General features: G+C 41.9%; 1 protein-coding gene across 5 annotated transcripts in view; it reads left to right on the top strand.

The window, feature by feature from the left end:
• SLC20A2 (solute carrier family 20 member 2) overlaps window positions 1-13,859 on the top strand; it is a 58,653-nt gene that overhangs the window by 26,786 nt on the left and 18,008 nt on the right. For all 5 annotated transcript variants that reach the window (XM_051618467.1, XM_051618466.1, XM_051618469.1 and 2 more), the window contains exons 3-8: window positions 4,571-4,711; window positions 5,945-6,030; window positions 8,061-8,157; window positions 10,114-10,230; window positions 10,923-11,126; window positions 12,545-13,133. In XM_051618467.1, coding sequence (XP_051474427.1) covers window positions 4,571-4,711; window positions 5,945-6,030; window positions 8,061-8,157; window positions 10,114-10,230; window positions 10,923-11,126; window positions 12,545-13,133 — 1,234 coding nt within the window. The remainder of the gene's footprint in view (window positions 1-4,570; window positions 4,712-5,944; window positions 6,031-8,060; window positions 8,158-10,113; window positions 10,231-10,922; window positions 11,127-12,544; window positions 13,134-13,859) is intronic.

Here is a 13,859-nt window from a genome sequence, read left to right on the forward strand (position 1 = left end):
TGCATAAGCCTGTGTGAACTTCATGACCAGTAGCATTCCCTTCTTCCAGTAAGGGCATTAAGAAGAAATTCCACATTTTAAATCTGAGAATTAATCACAAGTTACAAACTCCAGATTTCAGGGTTGTTTTGTTTTGTTTTTCTCAAATCCATCTACAGCTTTTCTCTGGATGTGTGATTTGTTTCTCTGTGTTTTCTCTAAGTTTCCTGGATGTTTTCTTTTCCTCTTTCTGTTTTGGCTCTGCATTTCCACCCCCCACCCTATTCTCTCATGCCTCATGATCATGTGCTTGTGAATGGACTTAACTTTGAATTTTGATGAGGCTTAAATGAGTCAACAGTCTGGGAGAGACCAAAAGTCACTGCATCCTCTTTCCAGATGTTGCTAGGGGATCCTTTGATGCTTGCAGCAAAAAATAGATGGTGATTTTCAGGACGACCTTCTCTCCTAGGAGAGGAGGAAGCAGGGAGCAATAGGTTTAACATTTTAAAATGTAACATTTTGTAATAACTTGTACCATATTCAAATGTTGTTTGTTAGGCAGTTGGGAAGTTAGGGACTGTTGCTCTTGGGGGTAAACTGTAGGATTTCCCTTGTGTTAACTAATTATCAAATTATTGTCAGGAATTGCCTGAGTGTTGTTCTGCTCCTGCTGGGAGCTGAAATCAGCAGCTGGCGTGACTGAAGAGATGCCACCAACACAGAGGACATCCCAGCCAGGATTAGCAAAGCAAAGTACTAACCCAGTTTTGCAGGTGGCGTGGTACTTGACTGGCACACAGCACCAGAGCCTCAGGAGAAGTGATGTGGTGCCTTCAGCAGCAGGGGAGCATGAAATGCACCCTGAGTCAAAAGCCAGTGCTAGCAACTGTTGCTCAGGGCAATGTGCAGCCACCCCTCTTTTTTTAGGAGATAACAACTGGAAGGAAAGGATGGGTGGGCATGGTGTCAGCAGGTGGGAAGAGTCTGCCTTTGGCACTCTGTGGCAGGTTTAGTGAGCCTCCTGCTTCCTAGCTTAATTTTGCAAAGATAAAGATTGAGAACGTGCATTTTACACTGAAGAGAAGTTAAAGCTTTGAGGTAGGTAGTTAAGGCATTGCAAGCCTCAGAGGAAAGTCCTGCTCTTGCTCGATTTGTATTTTCTTCTGTTGCTTATTGTGTTTCCTTAAACTTCTTTAGGTCACACATTGTTCTTCTGAGATCCTCCATCAGTCCTCTAACACTTTCCCTCTTGCTCTTCTATTTGCTTTCAAGGTGAAGTTGATTAAATAAGAAATAATGCCATATTCCTATTGCCCCCCAATAAAACCCCTAGTCCTCACTACACATTTGCAGTTCAGCTGTGGTTAGGTTGCATTTTCCCTATTTTCTAAACTGAGTATTTTGCAATTACATGCCTGTGGCTGGCTTATCTTTTTATTTGGCTCTTTGCAGATGTTACCATCTGTTTTCTCTTTCACCTCACTTCCACTTGCTGGTCTCTAAGTTCATGTCAAAGGTTTCAAAGTGTATTTATTCTTATTTTAGTACAGGGAAAGAGAAGCCAACAAATTAAAGAGCAGGTGTTCCTTGTGTGATCTAAAATTTCCAATAGCAATAGGAGTATCAGTTGTTCTGGGATAGTACCTCAGGAGGGATCAGTTTTACAAACTGGTTGACTTCCAAATGCAGCTGCGTATGATGCCAGCAAATCACCATTTGCAGATAGCTCTGTTTTAAGACCTTCAAACCCCCTTCTCCTGTTGGAACAGTGGATGGAGGATGAGACTTTGAATAACAGCATATGTTCAGTGACCTTGCTTAATCACCTGTGTCTGCTGCAAATCTGCTAAGAGAGGTGGCACAAGTCAGGAAATACAGACTCTCATTGCTGTTTGATTGCTGCCACTGGGGCCTCTGAATATATGAAGATTTAGTCTTAAGGCCATGAAGTCTTAAGATGAAGAAGAGATCTTCCTAGGAATTCTTTAACATTAGACAAGATCCACAGAAACCTTGTGTCACTGCCAAAATTATTTTGGTGTCCTGAGGTTACACTACTGCAACAGGAGCAGGAAATCAGGGGCTTTGCAATGTGAAAATGAGTTGGAGCATGCAGCTCCATGCTCGAGGGCTTAGTCGCCTACTATGGTCTGATCTGACTACTGAAAGTTGGGATTGAAAATAAATAACAGGCTCTGGTGCTTGGGTTTTTAGAATCATAGGGGTTGGAAGGGACCTCGAAAGATCATCTAGTCCAACCCCCCCGCCAGAGCAGGGTCACCTAGAGTACATCACACAGGAAGGCGTCCAGGTGGGTTTTGAATGTCTCCAGAGAAGGAGACTCCACAACCTCTCTGGGCAGCCTGTTCCAGTGCTCTGTCACTCTCACAGTAAAAAAATTTTTTCTGATATTCACCTTAAACCTCCTATGCTCCAATTTGTATCCATTACTCCTTGTCCTATCACTGGTCATCACTGAAAAAAGCTTAACTCCATCTTTTTGACACTCACCCTTTACGTATTTGTAAACATTGATGAGGTCACCCCTCAGTCTCCTTTTCTCCAAACTAAAGAGACCCAGCTCCCTCAGCCTTTCCTCATAAGGGAGATGTTCCACTCCCTTCATCATCTTTGTGGCTCGTCGCTGGACTCTTTCCAGCACTTCCCTGTCCTTCTTGAACTGAGGGGCCCAGAACTGGACACAATACTCCAGATGCAGCCTCACCAATGCAGAATAGAGGGGGAGGAGAACCTCTCTTGACCTACTAACCACACCCTTTCTAATACACCCCAGGATGCCATTGGCCTTCTTAGCCACAAGGGCACATTGCTGGCTCATGGTCATCCTCCTGTCTACCAGGACCCCCAGGTCCCTTTCACCTACACTGCTCTCCAGCAGGTCAGCCCCCAACCTGTACTGGTGCATGGCGTTTTTCTTCCCCAAATGCAAAACTCTACACTTGCCCTTGTTAAACTTCATCAGGTTTTTCCCCGCCCAAGTCTCCAGCCTGTCTAAGTCTCTCTGAATGGCAGCACAGCCTTCTGGTGTGTCAGCCACTCCTCCCAGTTTGGTGTCATCAGCAAACTTGCTGAGGGTACATGCTGTACCCTCATCCAGGTCGTTGATGAAGATGTTGAACAACACCGGTCCCAGTACCGACCCCTGAGGGACTCACTAGTCACAGGCCTCCAACTAGATTTTGCCCCATTGACTACAACTCTCTGACTTCTTCCTTTCAACCAGTTCTTGATCCACCTCACTGCCTGATCATCAAACCCATACTTGATCAACTTATCTACAAGGATGCTGTGGGAGACGGTGTCAAATGCTTTACTGAAATCAAGATAGACCACATCCACCGCTCTGCCATCATCTATCCACTTAGTAATTTCCTCATAGAAGGCTATGAGGTTAGTCAAACATGACGTACCCTTGGTAAAACCATGTTGACTGCTCTTGATGACCCCCATCTCCTTGATATGTCTAGAGATAGTGCCAAGGACAAGTTGTTCCATCACCTTTCCAGGGATGGAGGTGAGGCTGACCGGTCTATAGTTACCCGGGTCCTCCTTCTTGCCCTTCTTGTAGACTGGAGTGACATTTGCTGTCCTCCAGTCCTCAGGCACCTCTCCTGTTACCCATGACTTACCGAAGATGATGGAGAGTGGCCTAGCAATGACCTCCGCCAGCTCCCTCAGCACCCTTGGATGCATTTCATCCGGACCCATCGATTTATGGATGTCCAGATTACGCAACTGATCCCTAACCCAATCCTCATCTATTTCATTACTTTTTTTTTTCTGCATTCTTCTGTGGAACATCTGTTGGGACAGTAGACATTGCACTTACTTTACAGACCATTAGCCACCATCCCTTAGTTAGTTAGGAGATCTTATTTCCTTATGCCAAGGGTATCTTTGGCTACTCCATTATTAAGATAAGATTTGTCTGCAGTTCTGAATCTCTCCAGCACTGCAATGAGCTGCAAATGGAGGCAGTGAGACTCCTTATTCTCTCCTCAGTGCTTTTTTGCTATAGAGTACTCTGGATGGCCATGCATCACTTAAAAGACACATAAAAAAACCTCCCTGCCCCACAATTTGAACCTTTCTCTAATAGCATCTGAATTTAGGAGCATGAGTAGTTTATTAGTGAAACAGTGGCTGCTGCCTCCTCACATTGATGCCTTGGAGACTTCCAGGTCCAGTTCTCCAAAATGAGGTTTTCTAAGCCTGATGCAGACTGGGAGCCATTTAAATATTTAACCAGAGAGACTATAAAAACTGGAAGCCTTCATGAAAAAAGAAAGCAAAAGCAGAACTGTTGTGCAGTGTAAAGAGCTTCTAGTAACAAGAAGTCACAAGTAAGATGCAGCATTTAAAGCTGCTATTAAACTGTCTAAGATCTGCTTTTAGAGACAGACAGGAACAAAAAACTCTTTAGATCTCTGTTGTGCATGTCAAGTATTGTGCACGTCAAGTGTAGGCAGTGCTTGTAAAAGAATGTGGGTACAGAATGAAGAATTTTCTGTGTGACATTATTGTTACTGTAGTTGTTTATACCATATGGTTGGGGCTTTTTTTCTAGGTTCTGCTGTTTGGCAGCTGATTGCATCGTTCTTGAAACTCCCGATATCGGGGACCCATTGCATTGTAGGTGCTACGATTGGATTTTCTCTGGTGGCAATTGGCACACAGGGAGTCCAGTGGATGCAGCTTGTCAAGATTGGTAAGTGTTGTTTCCTTTTATGCATGAGGGTATGTGAAATAGCACATACTGCCTGTAAAAAACATTCCCAGAAATCTGCTTCATGCCTGTAGCACTTTCTCCCTAAATTATTTTCCACCCCAGTCCTGTTATTCAGAAGGTGCACTGATGCTGTTTTCATTGAAGGCTGCAGTGTCTCTTCAGTGGAGAAAGGGGTAAAGAAGTTGCACTTCTCTAGTGGTGAGCAGAGCAGACACTGTCCCTCAGACACATGCTTCAAGGTGACATTCCTCCTCTTCTAATTTTTTTTTATGGCAGCTCATACCAACTCGTTCTTGCTCTCAACAACGCTAGCCATCATGTGAATGCCCACAGTCATGTTTCTCCACCCACCAGCTTCAGGGAGGCAAAAGCTGGGCATACATCACATGTTTAACTCACAGCTTCCCACTGCCAAGATCAGCACAGATAAGCAGGGATGTGAAGGAGTTTTCATTGTTGTTTTGGAAGCCTTATAACCCAAGTTGTAACCTTTACCCTGTATTAAAAGGACTTGATGATGAAGGCATAGAAATAAAATTGATCTTTAGAGAAGTTGGAGCAATGTGTATTTTTTCAAAGTCTGTTGAAAGTAGAAGAGGGATTGCAATGACAACAGAATCAATCTGGTAAATATGCCACAAACAATAAATCACTCTGGATGAGATTTCCAGAGCACTGCCCTAATCCGGTTTTATTGAAATCAGTGGGAGTTTTGCCACCTACTTCAGCTAAATCAGTCCTGGACACTTGCAGATCTGGCCTGCAAGAAATGTAAGCTCATTATTCATTACAGTTGATGCTTCTATGGCATTTTGGAAATCAAGACTTCTACCCTGTGAGCAGCATGGCATCCTGCTCGATGCAGTTGCTTTCCACTTGCTTTCAACATTCATGGTGGTTAGAAAATTACAAGGCTTTCTTAGTCCACTCTGTATTAAACTACAAGGAACTTTCCTAATGCATTTGATTGCTAAACTTGCAAAAATATGGGAAAATGTTTTGGCTCATGTTTCTAATAGTGCCTAGCAGTAATTTGACTTTTCATCAATGTCAGCGGACATTGAGTTGCACGAGTTGCAAGTAAACGTGCAGAACACTCATTCTGGTTGTACAATAACTGTTTTTTAATGTATTGCTAATTAAGTATTTACTTAACTATAATGCAAGAATACTGTTTATTTCACTTTCTGATCTTTCTTTTCTACAATACAGTTGCCTCTTGGTTTATTTCACCATTGTTATCTGGCTTGATGTCTGGAGTTCTCTTTGTGCTGATTAGATGCTTCATTTTAAACAAGGTAACAAAATCTCACTATTATAAGGAGTGCTCGGTACAAGGGCTGTGTTCTAACGTCCTATTTGAGTGCTGGCATTTTTCAGTTTGTGGCTTTTTTGACAGGAGACCAGCCATTTTTTTTATAGCCATTGGAACTGTACTTGCACTTAGCAATTCTGAAAGCTCAGAGTAATTTGACAAGTATATGTGGCTTAGAAGATGCTATGTGGTAATTAATATTATATATTCTGTTTGATTAAAGGATGGTACATTGAGATTGCTTTTGTATTGGTACAAACTTGTTGGCATTATCTTAGCCTCATGATAGCTGGTGTGACTAGTGTTTAAATGGAACAGTCCTTCGGAGATATTATAATTGGTATCTCATGGTTGTGAAAATTTAAGCTTTGTTTTTCTAGTACATCAGACATTAGAAGATGGGTGTCTGCATGTTTCCTAGATTCTCAAGAAACTTGAATCAATGGGGTTTAGTGACCTCAGTCAAAAGTGGCAGCTTTGAGGTAACATCAGTCCATATATCTCCATTGCAGACGACAATTTTACTACCACCCAGAATGAACTGGAAACCAGGACACTTTTATCTGCTCTTTCATTTCTCTCACACCATTCAGCTTGCTAAAATGGGGGAGTGCAGCACATGACAATCACCTAAAATAAGGGATACTATATTAGCAGTTATACAAGGAACTTACATAGAGGAGTGATTTATTCTTTTGCTATAAATAACACCACCTGTAACTTCAGCTTCATAATTCTTTATTTCTGATGTAAATAAATGTCAGTGGTAAAAGCAGATGATAAATTTGATCAGACTCAGCTTTGAATTTAAAATTCCTCAGGTTGTGTCAAGGATAAGGAAAAGTTCCTCTATTGCATTAAAACCTAACAGCTTAAGAAAGTAGTCATTGTAATCACATGAACTCTGGTATAAAAGCCACATATTTAAGCATTCAAGAGGCAGAAAAAGTTCAAGCTAAGGAAATGGTCTTCTGACTGCCATCTGTGCCATTCATACATAGTAAGATGTGTAGAGCTTCTGGCATAAGCAGCTAGAGACTTGTGTTGTGTGTACGCATAGAAAAAGAGCAGCTTTTTAGCTTGCGAGTCCATGCCCTGGTTTAAGGGTTTGTGCCCTTGTTGGGGGTGTCCATGAATAGCAGCTGGCCCTGTGGATACAGCCGGTGCTGCATCACCCTTTGGGACCCGGGCATAGCGCAGGGCGGCCGCAGCCTTCTCACTCGGCTCCCTTTTATAGCTCATGGCAGCAAGAAACAAAACCACATTAGCCAGCCCTTAGCTTTGCCAGGCTCTTTGCAAACACGTGGAGCTCCTCCAAAGGCCAAAGCAGTCACTTCACAAAGGCTTTTTCCCTGGCTCGCATGGAGCGTTTCCGCTGTGCTGTCAGCTGAGCCTTTCCTCGTGAGGGCCGGGGGCACGAGGCCGCAGCAGGCAGCCGGCGCGGTGGCCTGCTCAACGTGGCACCCTTGCTTTATATATGTTACGTAGTGAGTATGGCCAGACACTCCGTGTTTCAGAGATTTCTGTTACCTGGTGGAAAGTTCCCAGCTGGCTCAGTCGAAACTGAGGTTAGGAGTAAAGTTTTGCAATGGACACCTTGCACTGATGCTTGCAGCCCCGCCCCAAAAACATCAAAGCCTTCTCCTGCTTAGCACCCTTCAGTCATGCTGAGTGAAGAGGACTGCTCATTTTGGAAACAACATAGGTAAGAAAACACTCACAGAAAGAAACCTGCCCCCAGTCACCCAGCAGGTCTGCAGCCAACCCGAAATTACAGCCTGTCTCCCTGGTTCCCACTAACAGCTTCCCCAGAGTGCCAATGCTTGCCAGGACCAGCATTGTGGATTGGGGTGTAACCAGACAGGTCACCATCCTTTCCTCACTGTCCACCCAAAAGCCCCACCTGCCTGGTGCTGACTCCAGAGCACATGTTTTCCTCATGGCGGTCCATGCTGACATTAATGTGCTGGAAAATCCAGCTAATGCTTCCTTTCTTTCCCAATGTCTATGCAGGAAGACCCTGTGCCCAACGGTCTCCGCGCACTTCCAGTATTTTATGCTGCTACCATAGCTATTAATGTGTTTTCCATCATGTACACGGGGGCACCAGGTGAGTGAGCCATGGGCAGCGGGAGGCACAGCAGGGAGGCTTCCTGCTGTGTGTAACCATGTGACACTGCATGGTTATCTTCTACCTTAAGAGTTAATAAGGGCGAGAGTAAGTCAGACACCTCCCCATGGGCTTCTGTTTGTGCATGTGGTTTTGTGACTCCCTCCTGATCACTCCTGTTAGCGGGGAAGAGTGCAGCTACAAAAAAAAACCCTTATTTAGAGGAAGGGAAAATATTGAGCTTCAGCTTAATAAATCTGAGCACATGTTGAGCTCTCAAAGGTATTCCAGATATTTGCATCAAGGTGGGAAGGCTGGAACTGGGTGGTAGGAGCAGATAGACTGTTTGCGGTCTAATGCTGTAGCTGCCTTGAAATCAGCAGAGTCACTGTTCTGGTAGAGCTGGCATGAAGTCTGTTAATTAGATTTCCCTTCAATGATAAGAAGCTCCAAACCTGTTTTTGCATCGAATGCATCTTCTTTCTTGGCCTCTGTGATTTCATTACAACTCGGTAGAAGGAAATGATACATGTAGTTTTCAGGACTTCCTTTATATATTAGTATATTTTATGTGCATTTGCATGTTTGTGCTTACTTATGTTTGTATTTATATTTGAAATTATATTTTTATGTTTGTATATTTATATTCACACATTTTTGTTTGTATATTTGCATTTATGAGCTTATATTTAACTTAAGCAGTGTACATTTAAACACACACTTGCAAGAAAAGAGTTCAGAAAGAAATATGTGTGGTGCTCTCAACTACATTATTGAAGACTCTGATCATTAATTGTTATCTTTAGTTAGATTACTGCCCCAGAGCTATGAACTAACAGGCGATTGAAGAAAGACTCCTGAACAAGCCCCTGAATTAAAAAAGCAGGTTTAGAAAGTGGCACTTTTTTGAATGGAAATTTGTTTTCTCTAAAACCTGTCCCAGTAACTGTACTAGATAAATGTGGTCAGTAGACTCTACTTCACAGCACAGCATTACTGAAATGAATAAAAAGCTTGATGTTCCAAATTTAAGTGTAACATAACTCAACTATTCCTTTTTCTTAAGTCTAATTGGCTACATATCCAAGATGTTTTACAGTAAATCGGCTGTATAACCAACATTTCCTCATTAATTGTTTTTCAAAAGTAGGTCAGGCACTCTGCAGTGACTCATTAAGCAAAATAAATGAAATAAGAATCTCAATGTTCCTTCTGTTTTAACGTAGTTTCTTAAGTGTGTGACTAAAAAGGTGGGGCTCTGTTTTTGATACTCAGGAAATACGTATTTACTCTCCAAGGCCTCTGTCCTGGCAACATTTACTCACAAGGATGAGTTAATCACTTAGGTTTCAAGATAGGCGTGCACATATGGGTTTGAAGGGTCAGACTCCAAGCTCTTTCTTCATCAACAGTCTGATAATTTAATTGAAGAAGTGTAAGGAGCTCTGTTGGGGGGAATATTTACAGGAACACAAGTTATTGACATGATTGTGCATAGCAGGACTGGGACCTCAGTTCTCAAGAGCTGCATTAAGCTATTATCATAAGCAGATAATGGCTTAGATTAAGCTAAGCATTAGGCTTTATTGACCGGAGCAAAGGTCACGTAAACACCCTAATGGGCAATGTAGTTTAACATGCATTAGTGTATAAAATTGCTGTAAACTTGTTTTAGCAACCCTGATGAAGGAATTTATCCCTGACTTCTTTGGAAATAAGGTCACAGTGGGGTAACAGAGAATTGGGAGGCTAAAGCTGTAAATGTTTGCATGTCAAATAGACTTCTAAGTACTGAACTAACTGATGCATATGTTGAAAATGGTTGGCTCAGTCATGTTGGTTATGAATACATTGTGAACACAGGCTTTTCTGCACCAAATTGCTCTTTCACTCTCTAAGATACTTAAGTCATGTTAATTGATGGTTTGCTTGGGTTTTATTTCTTTGTCTTCACAGTACTGGGACTGGTACTACCGATGTGGGCCATTGCTTTAATATCAGTCGGTGTATCCTTAGTATTTGCTATCTTAGTCTGGATTTTTGTGTGCCCCTGGATGAAGAGAAAAATAGAAAGTAAGTAGTTGCTTGTTGAAATAAAAATGATATCAAATAATGGAAAATTTCATTTCAGAGCTGGAAGTGCCCTAGAGATGTCACCTCGCCCAGTCGCCACCCAAAGTAGGATGTGCTTAAACTATTCCTCATGTACATATGTACTTTGCTCTTAAAAATCTGCAGTGGTAGAAATTCAGAACCTTGTTAGGCAGTCCATTACAGTCCTCACTTCTTCTTGAATTTAGAAAAAAACAGAAAATAAATCCTGGAATACAATCCATTTTGTATTTTATTAAGGAAACATGAAAGAGGAAAAATCTGGCAGATTTATTGTCTTTAAGTGACTTCTTTAGCTTTACAGTAAGTTGGGCTGATCACAGCTTTTACCTTTACAGTGTTTTGCTTGTTTGCTTTTCTACTGAATAAATTCAGTGTTCAAATTGCAGTGAAAAGTTTCATATTTCATTAGTAAGTGAGCAGCTTGGTGTTTTACTTTAGTGAAGGTTGCAGGAATAAACAATGATGCTCTAGAATTTTCTGAGGTGAATTTAGTAAAAGTAAGTGTTAGAAATAAATAAAGAATGTGTATGAAATGGAGCTAGGTTATTGTATCCATACTGATCTATGCCATTGATGCAAACAGTAGAAACATAAGCAGCAAGATGGGTGGATAGATTTGGTTTAAAATTACAGTGCTGCTCTTTCCTTAGGCCGATTAAAGAAAGATGCTGCACTGTCAAGGATATCAGATGAAAGTCTCGATAAAATTCAAGATGAAGAAACACCAGTCTTTAAAGAGCTTCCTGGTGCCAAAGCATCTGACGAGAGCACGATTCCCCTTACTGGCTCAGTAACAGAAGCTGCTGGGGCATCAGATACTATTGCAAATGGAAACCATCCACGTGTACCATATGGTAAGAAGCCAAGACAACATAGAGGGTTTATCTTCTCCCTGTTTCAGTAGGGTTTCTTAACTGTGAGTAGGTCTCTGTTGTAAATGGCAAGTTAGTGTTTGGGATTTCCAGCTCTAATCCCTCTTCAGCATATGTTGGGAAAGATGCTTGGTAAGAAGTGACAATTTCTGGAGAGGACTTAAAAGCAATTACATTTTGTTTGGTTGTATTTCAATTTTAGAAACAGCTGAAAACAAAAATTACTTTCTTTTTTACTCTGCTTTGTATCCTTAATGATGTTTCCATCCTTTTAAGCAGTGGAAAAATACTGAGAACACAAATTGCTGATGTATGAAGGTTAAATTCAGCATAAAGATGATTAGCATACTGGCACAGTAGATGAAGCGATTTGGGTTTTAGTTGGCAAATGTATGACCATTTGGAGTGTGTCCACTAGAAAAATCTCACATGTTTTATGAACGTATATTTATAAGAAGTGGGCTTGTGTACATAAAGCTTTTCTTGTTCTTGCATGTGGTGGGATCACCCCCCCCACACACACACCTTCCCACCCCCACCCCACTGCTCAGTGGTCTGCTGACTTTGATTATCACTTTACTAACATCTAGACTGCCCTGTAATTTGGTTAATAAATGCCTAATATATTCAACTGATTCTTACAAAATCAGGTATGTTGTGACATGAAGCCTTTTGGATGTATTCTTCCAGTTTAAAAATAGCTAAAAACAATTTTGCATGTTGCACAGTGGAAAGTTTCTGGAAAGTCATGAAATGAAAGAAATGGTTCCTTCAGAAATACTGCTTTAGCTGTGACATGTATCCTACAGTGTACACTAATGTTAAGTGTATACAGTGGGAATAACTATCATCATGTTCATAGAAATAAGATATACAAAATATTGGAATAGCTGAGGAAATATTTCTGCAGAACTTGATATTTTTTTTTCCTGTGTTTTTAAATTATTTTTAAAAGTTATTTAACAATTATGTCTCTTAAACATAGGTATTTTTGAAAGGTGACCCCATGTTCAATATGAGATTAAAGTAAACCTAAAATCCTTATCACGCCTATTCAATGTAGACAAAACCTCTGGAAAAGGAGACCTTATGTTGCAAGAAAGGAATTTTATAGAAATAACTTTTCAAAGAACCTGAGGACTTAGCCTTTGAGTATCACAGCTGAATATGTGATCCCAAGTGGCTTGATGCAGGTCATGCAGAATACTGGGGGGAGACCCAGTGCTGGAACAAAGCTTTTTTTGCATTGAATTGAATCTTGACCTATGCACTGCATATATTGCAACTTGATCTTCTTTGCCCTGTACTCTCAGATTGCTGCCGTTTTACTGTCTTGCAAAGTGGGAGGGAGGAGTATTACATTTCATAGAAGTAAAAACTCTAAATCTCTGTCTTCTTAGGAAGGGCATTTTCGATGACGCACACCTCAGTGAAATCACCTGTTTCCAATGGCACCTTCAGCTTCGATGGCCAGATAAGGAGCGATGGCCACGTCTACCACACTGTGCACAAGGACTCAGGTTTATACAAAGACTTGCTTCAGAAAATACACCTGGACAGGGCCACCGATGATAGGCCTGCTCAAGAAAACAACTACAAACTGTTACGACGCAACAACAGTTACACTTGTTACACAGCTGCTATTTGTGGCATGCCCGTGCATTCTTCCTTTAAGGCGGCAGATACATCAGCTCCAGAGGACAGTGAGAAGTTAGTGGGAGACACTGTTTCCTACTCCAAGAAGCGGGTTCGCTATGACAGCTACTCCAGCTATTGCAACGCAGTGGCTGAGGCAGAGATCGAGGCAGAGGAAAGTGGGGTGGAAATGAAGTTGGCCTCTGAACTCGCAGATCCTAACCGGCCCCCAGTTGAACCTGTGGAAGAGGATAAGGAAGAGAAAGACACGTCCCAGGTCCATCTACTTTTCCACTTCCTCCAGATTTTAACAGCCTGCTTTGGATCCTTTGCCCATGGAGGTAATGATGTCAGGTAAGAGGATGAGATCTCACAAACCAGCAGCTTTTTGGTTTAATTGCTTGGAGCAAGGTTTGTCAGTTTGGTTGGAAAGGGTATTCATTTCTGCAGGCTGTTTTGCAAAGCTTGTTACACTGATGTCCCCAGTGCTTTCCAGGAGTTGAGCTGCTGAGTCTGTGGTTTATTCTCTTCTCAATGGTAACATCTTTTTTATTCGCTGCTAAATGATTTTGCAGCATTTACTTTAATTCAGGTTTAATCTTGGAAAGCTTTAAGGCATGGAGACTTCCCCTGGCATGGCAACCATTGTAAAAGCAACCAGGACGGTCCCAGCTCCGCAGAGTTTGCAGCCTGTATTAACTGGAAGATCAGAGGTCATAAGCTTCCACAGTTCTTTTACCAAAATAAAGGTAGCTACCCATGAGAAGCTCCGGGCACATTCACATGCCACATGCAGAGAAGGAATATGAACTGTCTCATTTCCTAACGCTCATTTAAGAAGGTTCCCATCACTCAGCGTAGTCCTGGTATGCAGTACTCCCCCACTGGAGTTTTATCCAGAGTTGCTATCGCCCTTGAGTTGCTCTTTGAGATTGGAAGAAGCCAGTGAGTTTATCCTTCAGTCATTCAGCTCAAGTGTGTCTGTCCTTAAATCTTGTGGCATTAACAGCATTTCCCAGGAATGAAGGGAAAGGATCATCCTCCAGAAGTCTTTCTCTTGTGTTCATATTGACTCAGGCA

The sequence above is a fragment of the Apus apus genome, chromosome 4 (assembly GCF_020740795.1).
Source record: "Apus apus isolate bApuApu2 chromosome 4, bApuApu2.pri.cur, whole genome shotgun sequence".
NCBI lineage: Eukaryota > Metazoa > Chordata > Aves > Apodiformes > Apodidae > Apus > Apus apus.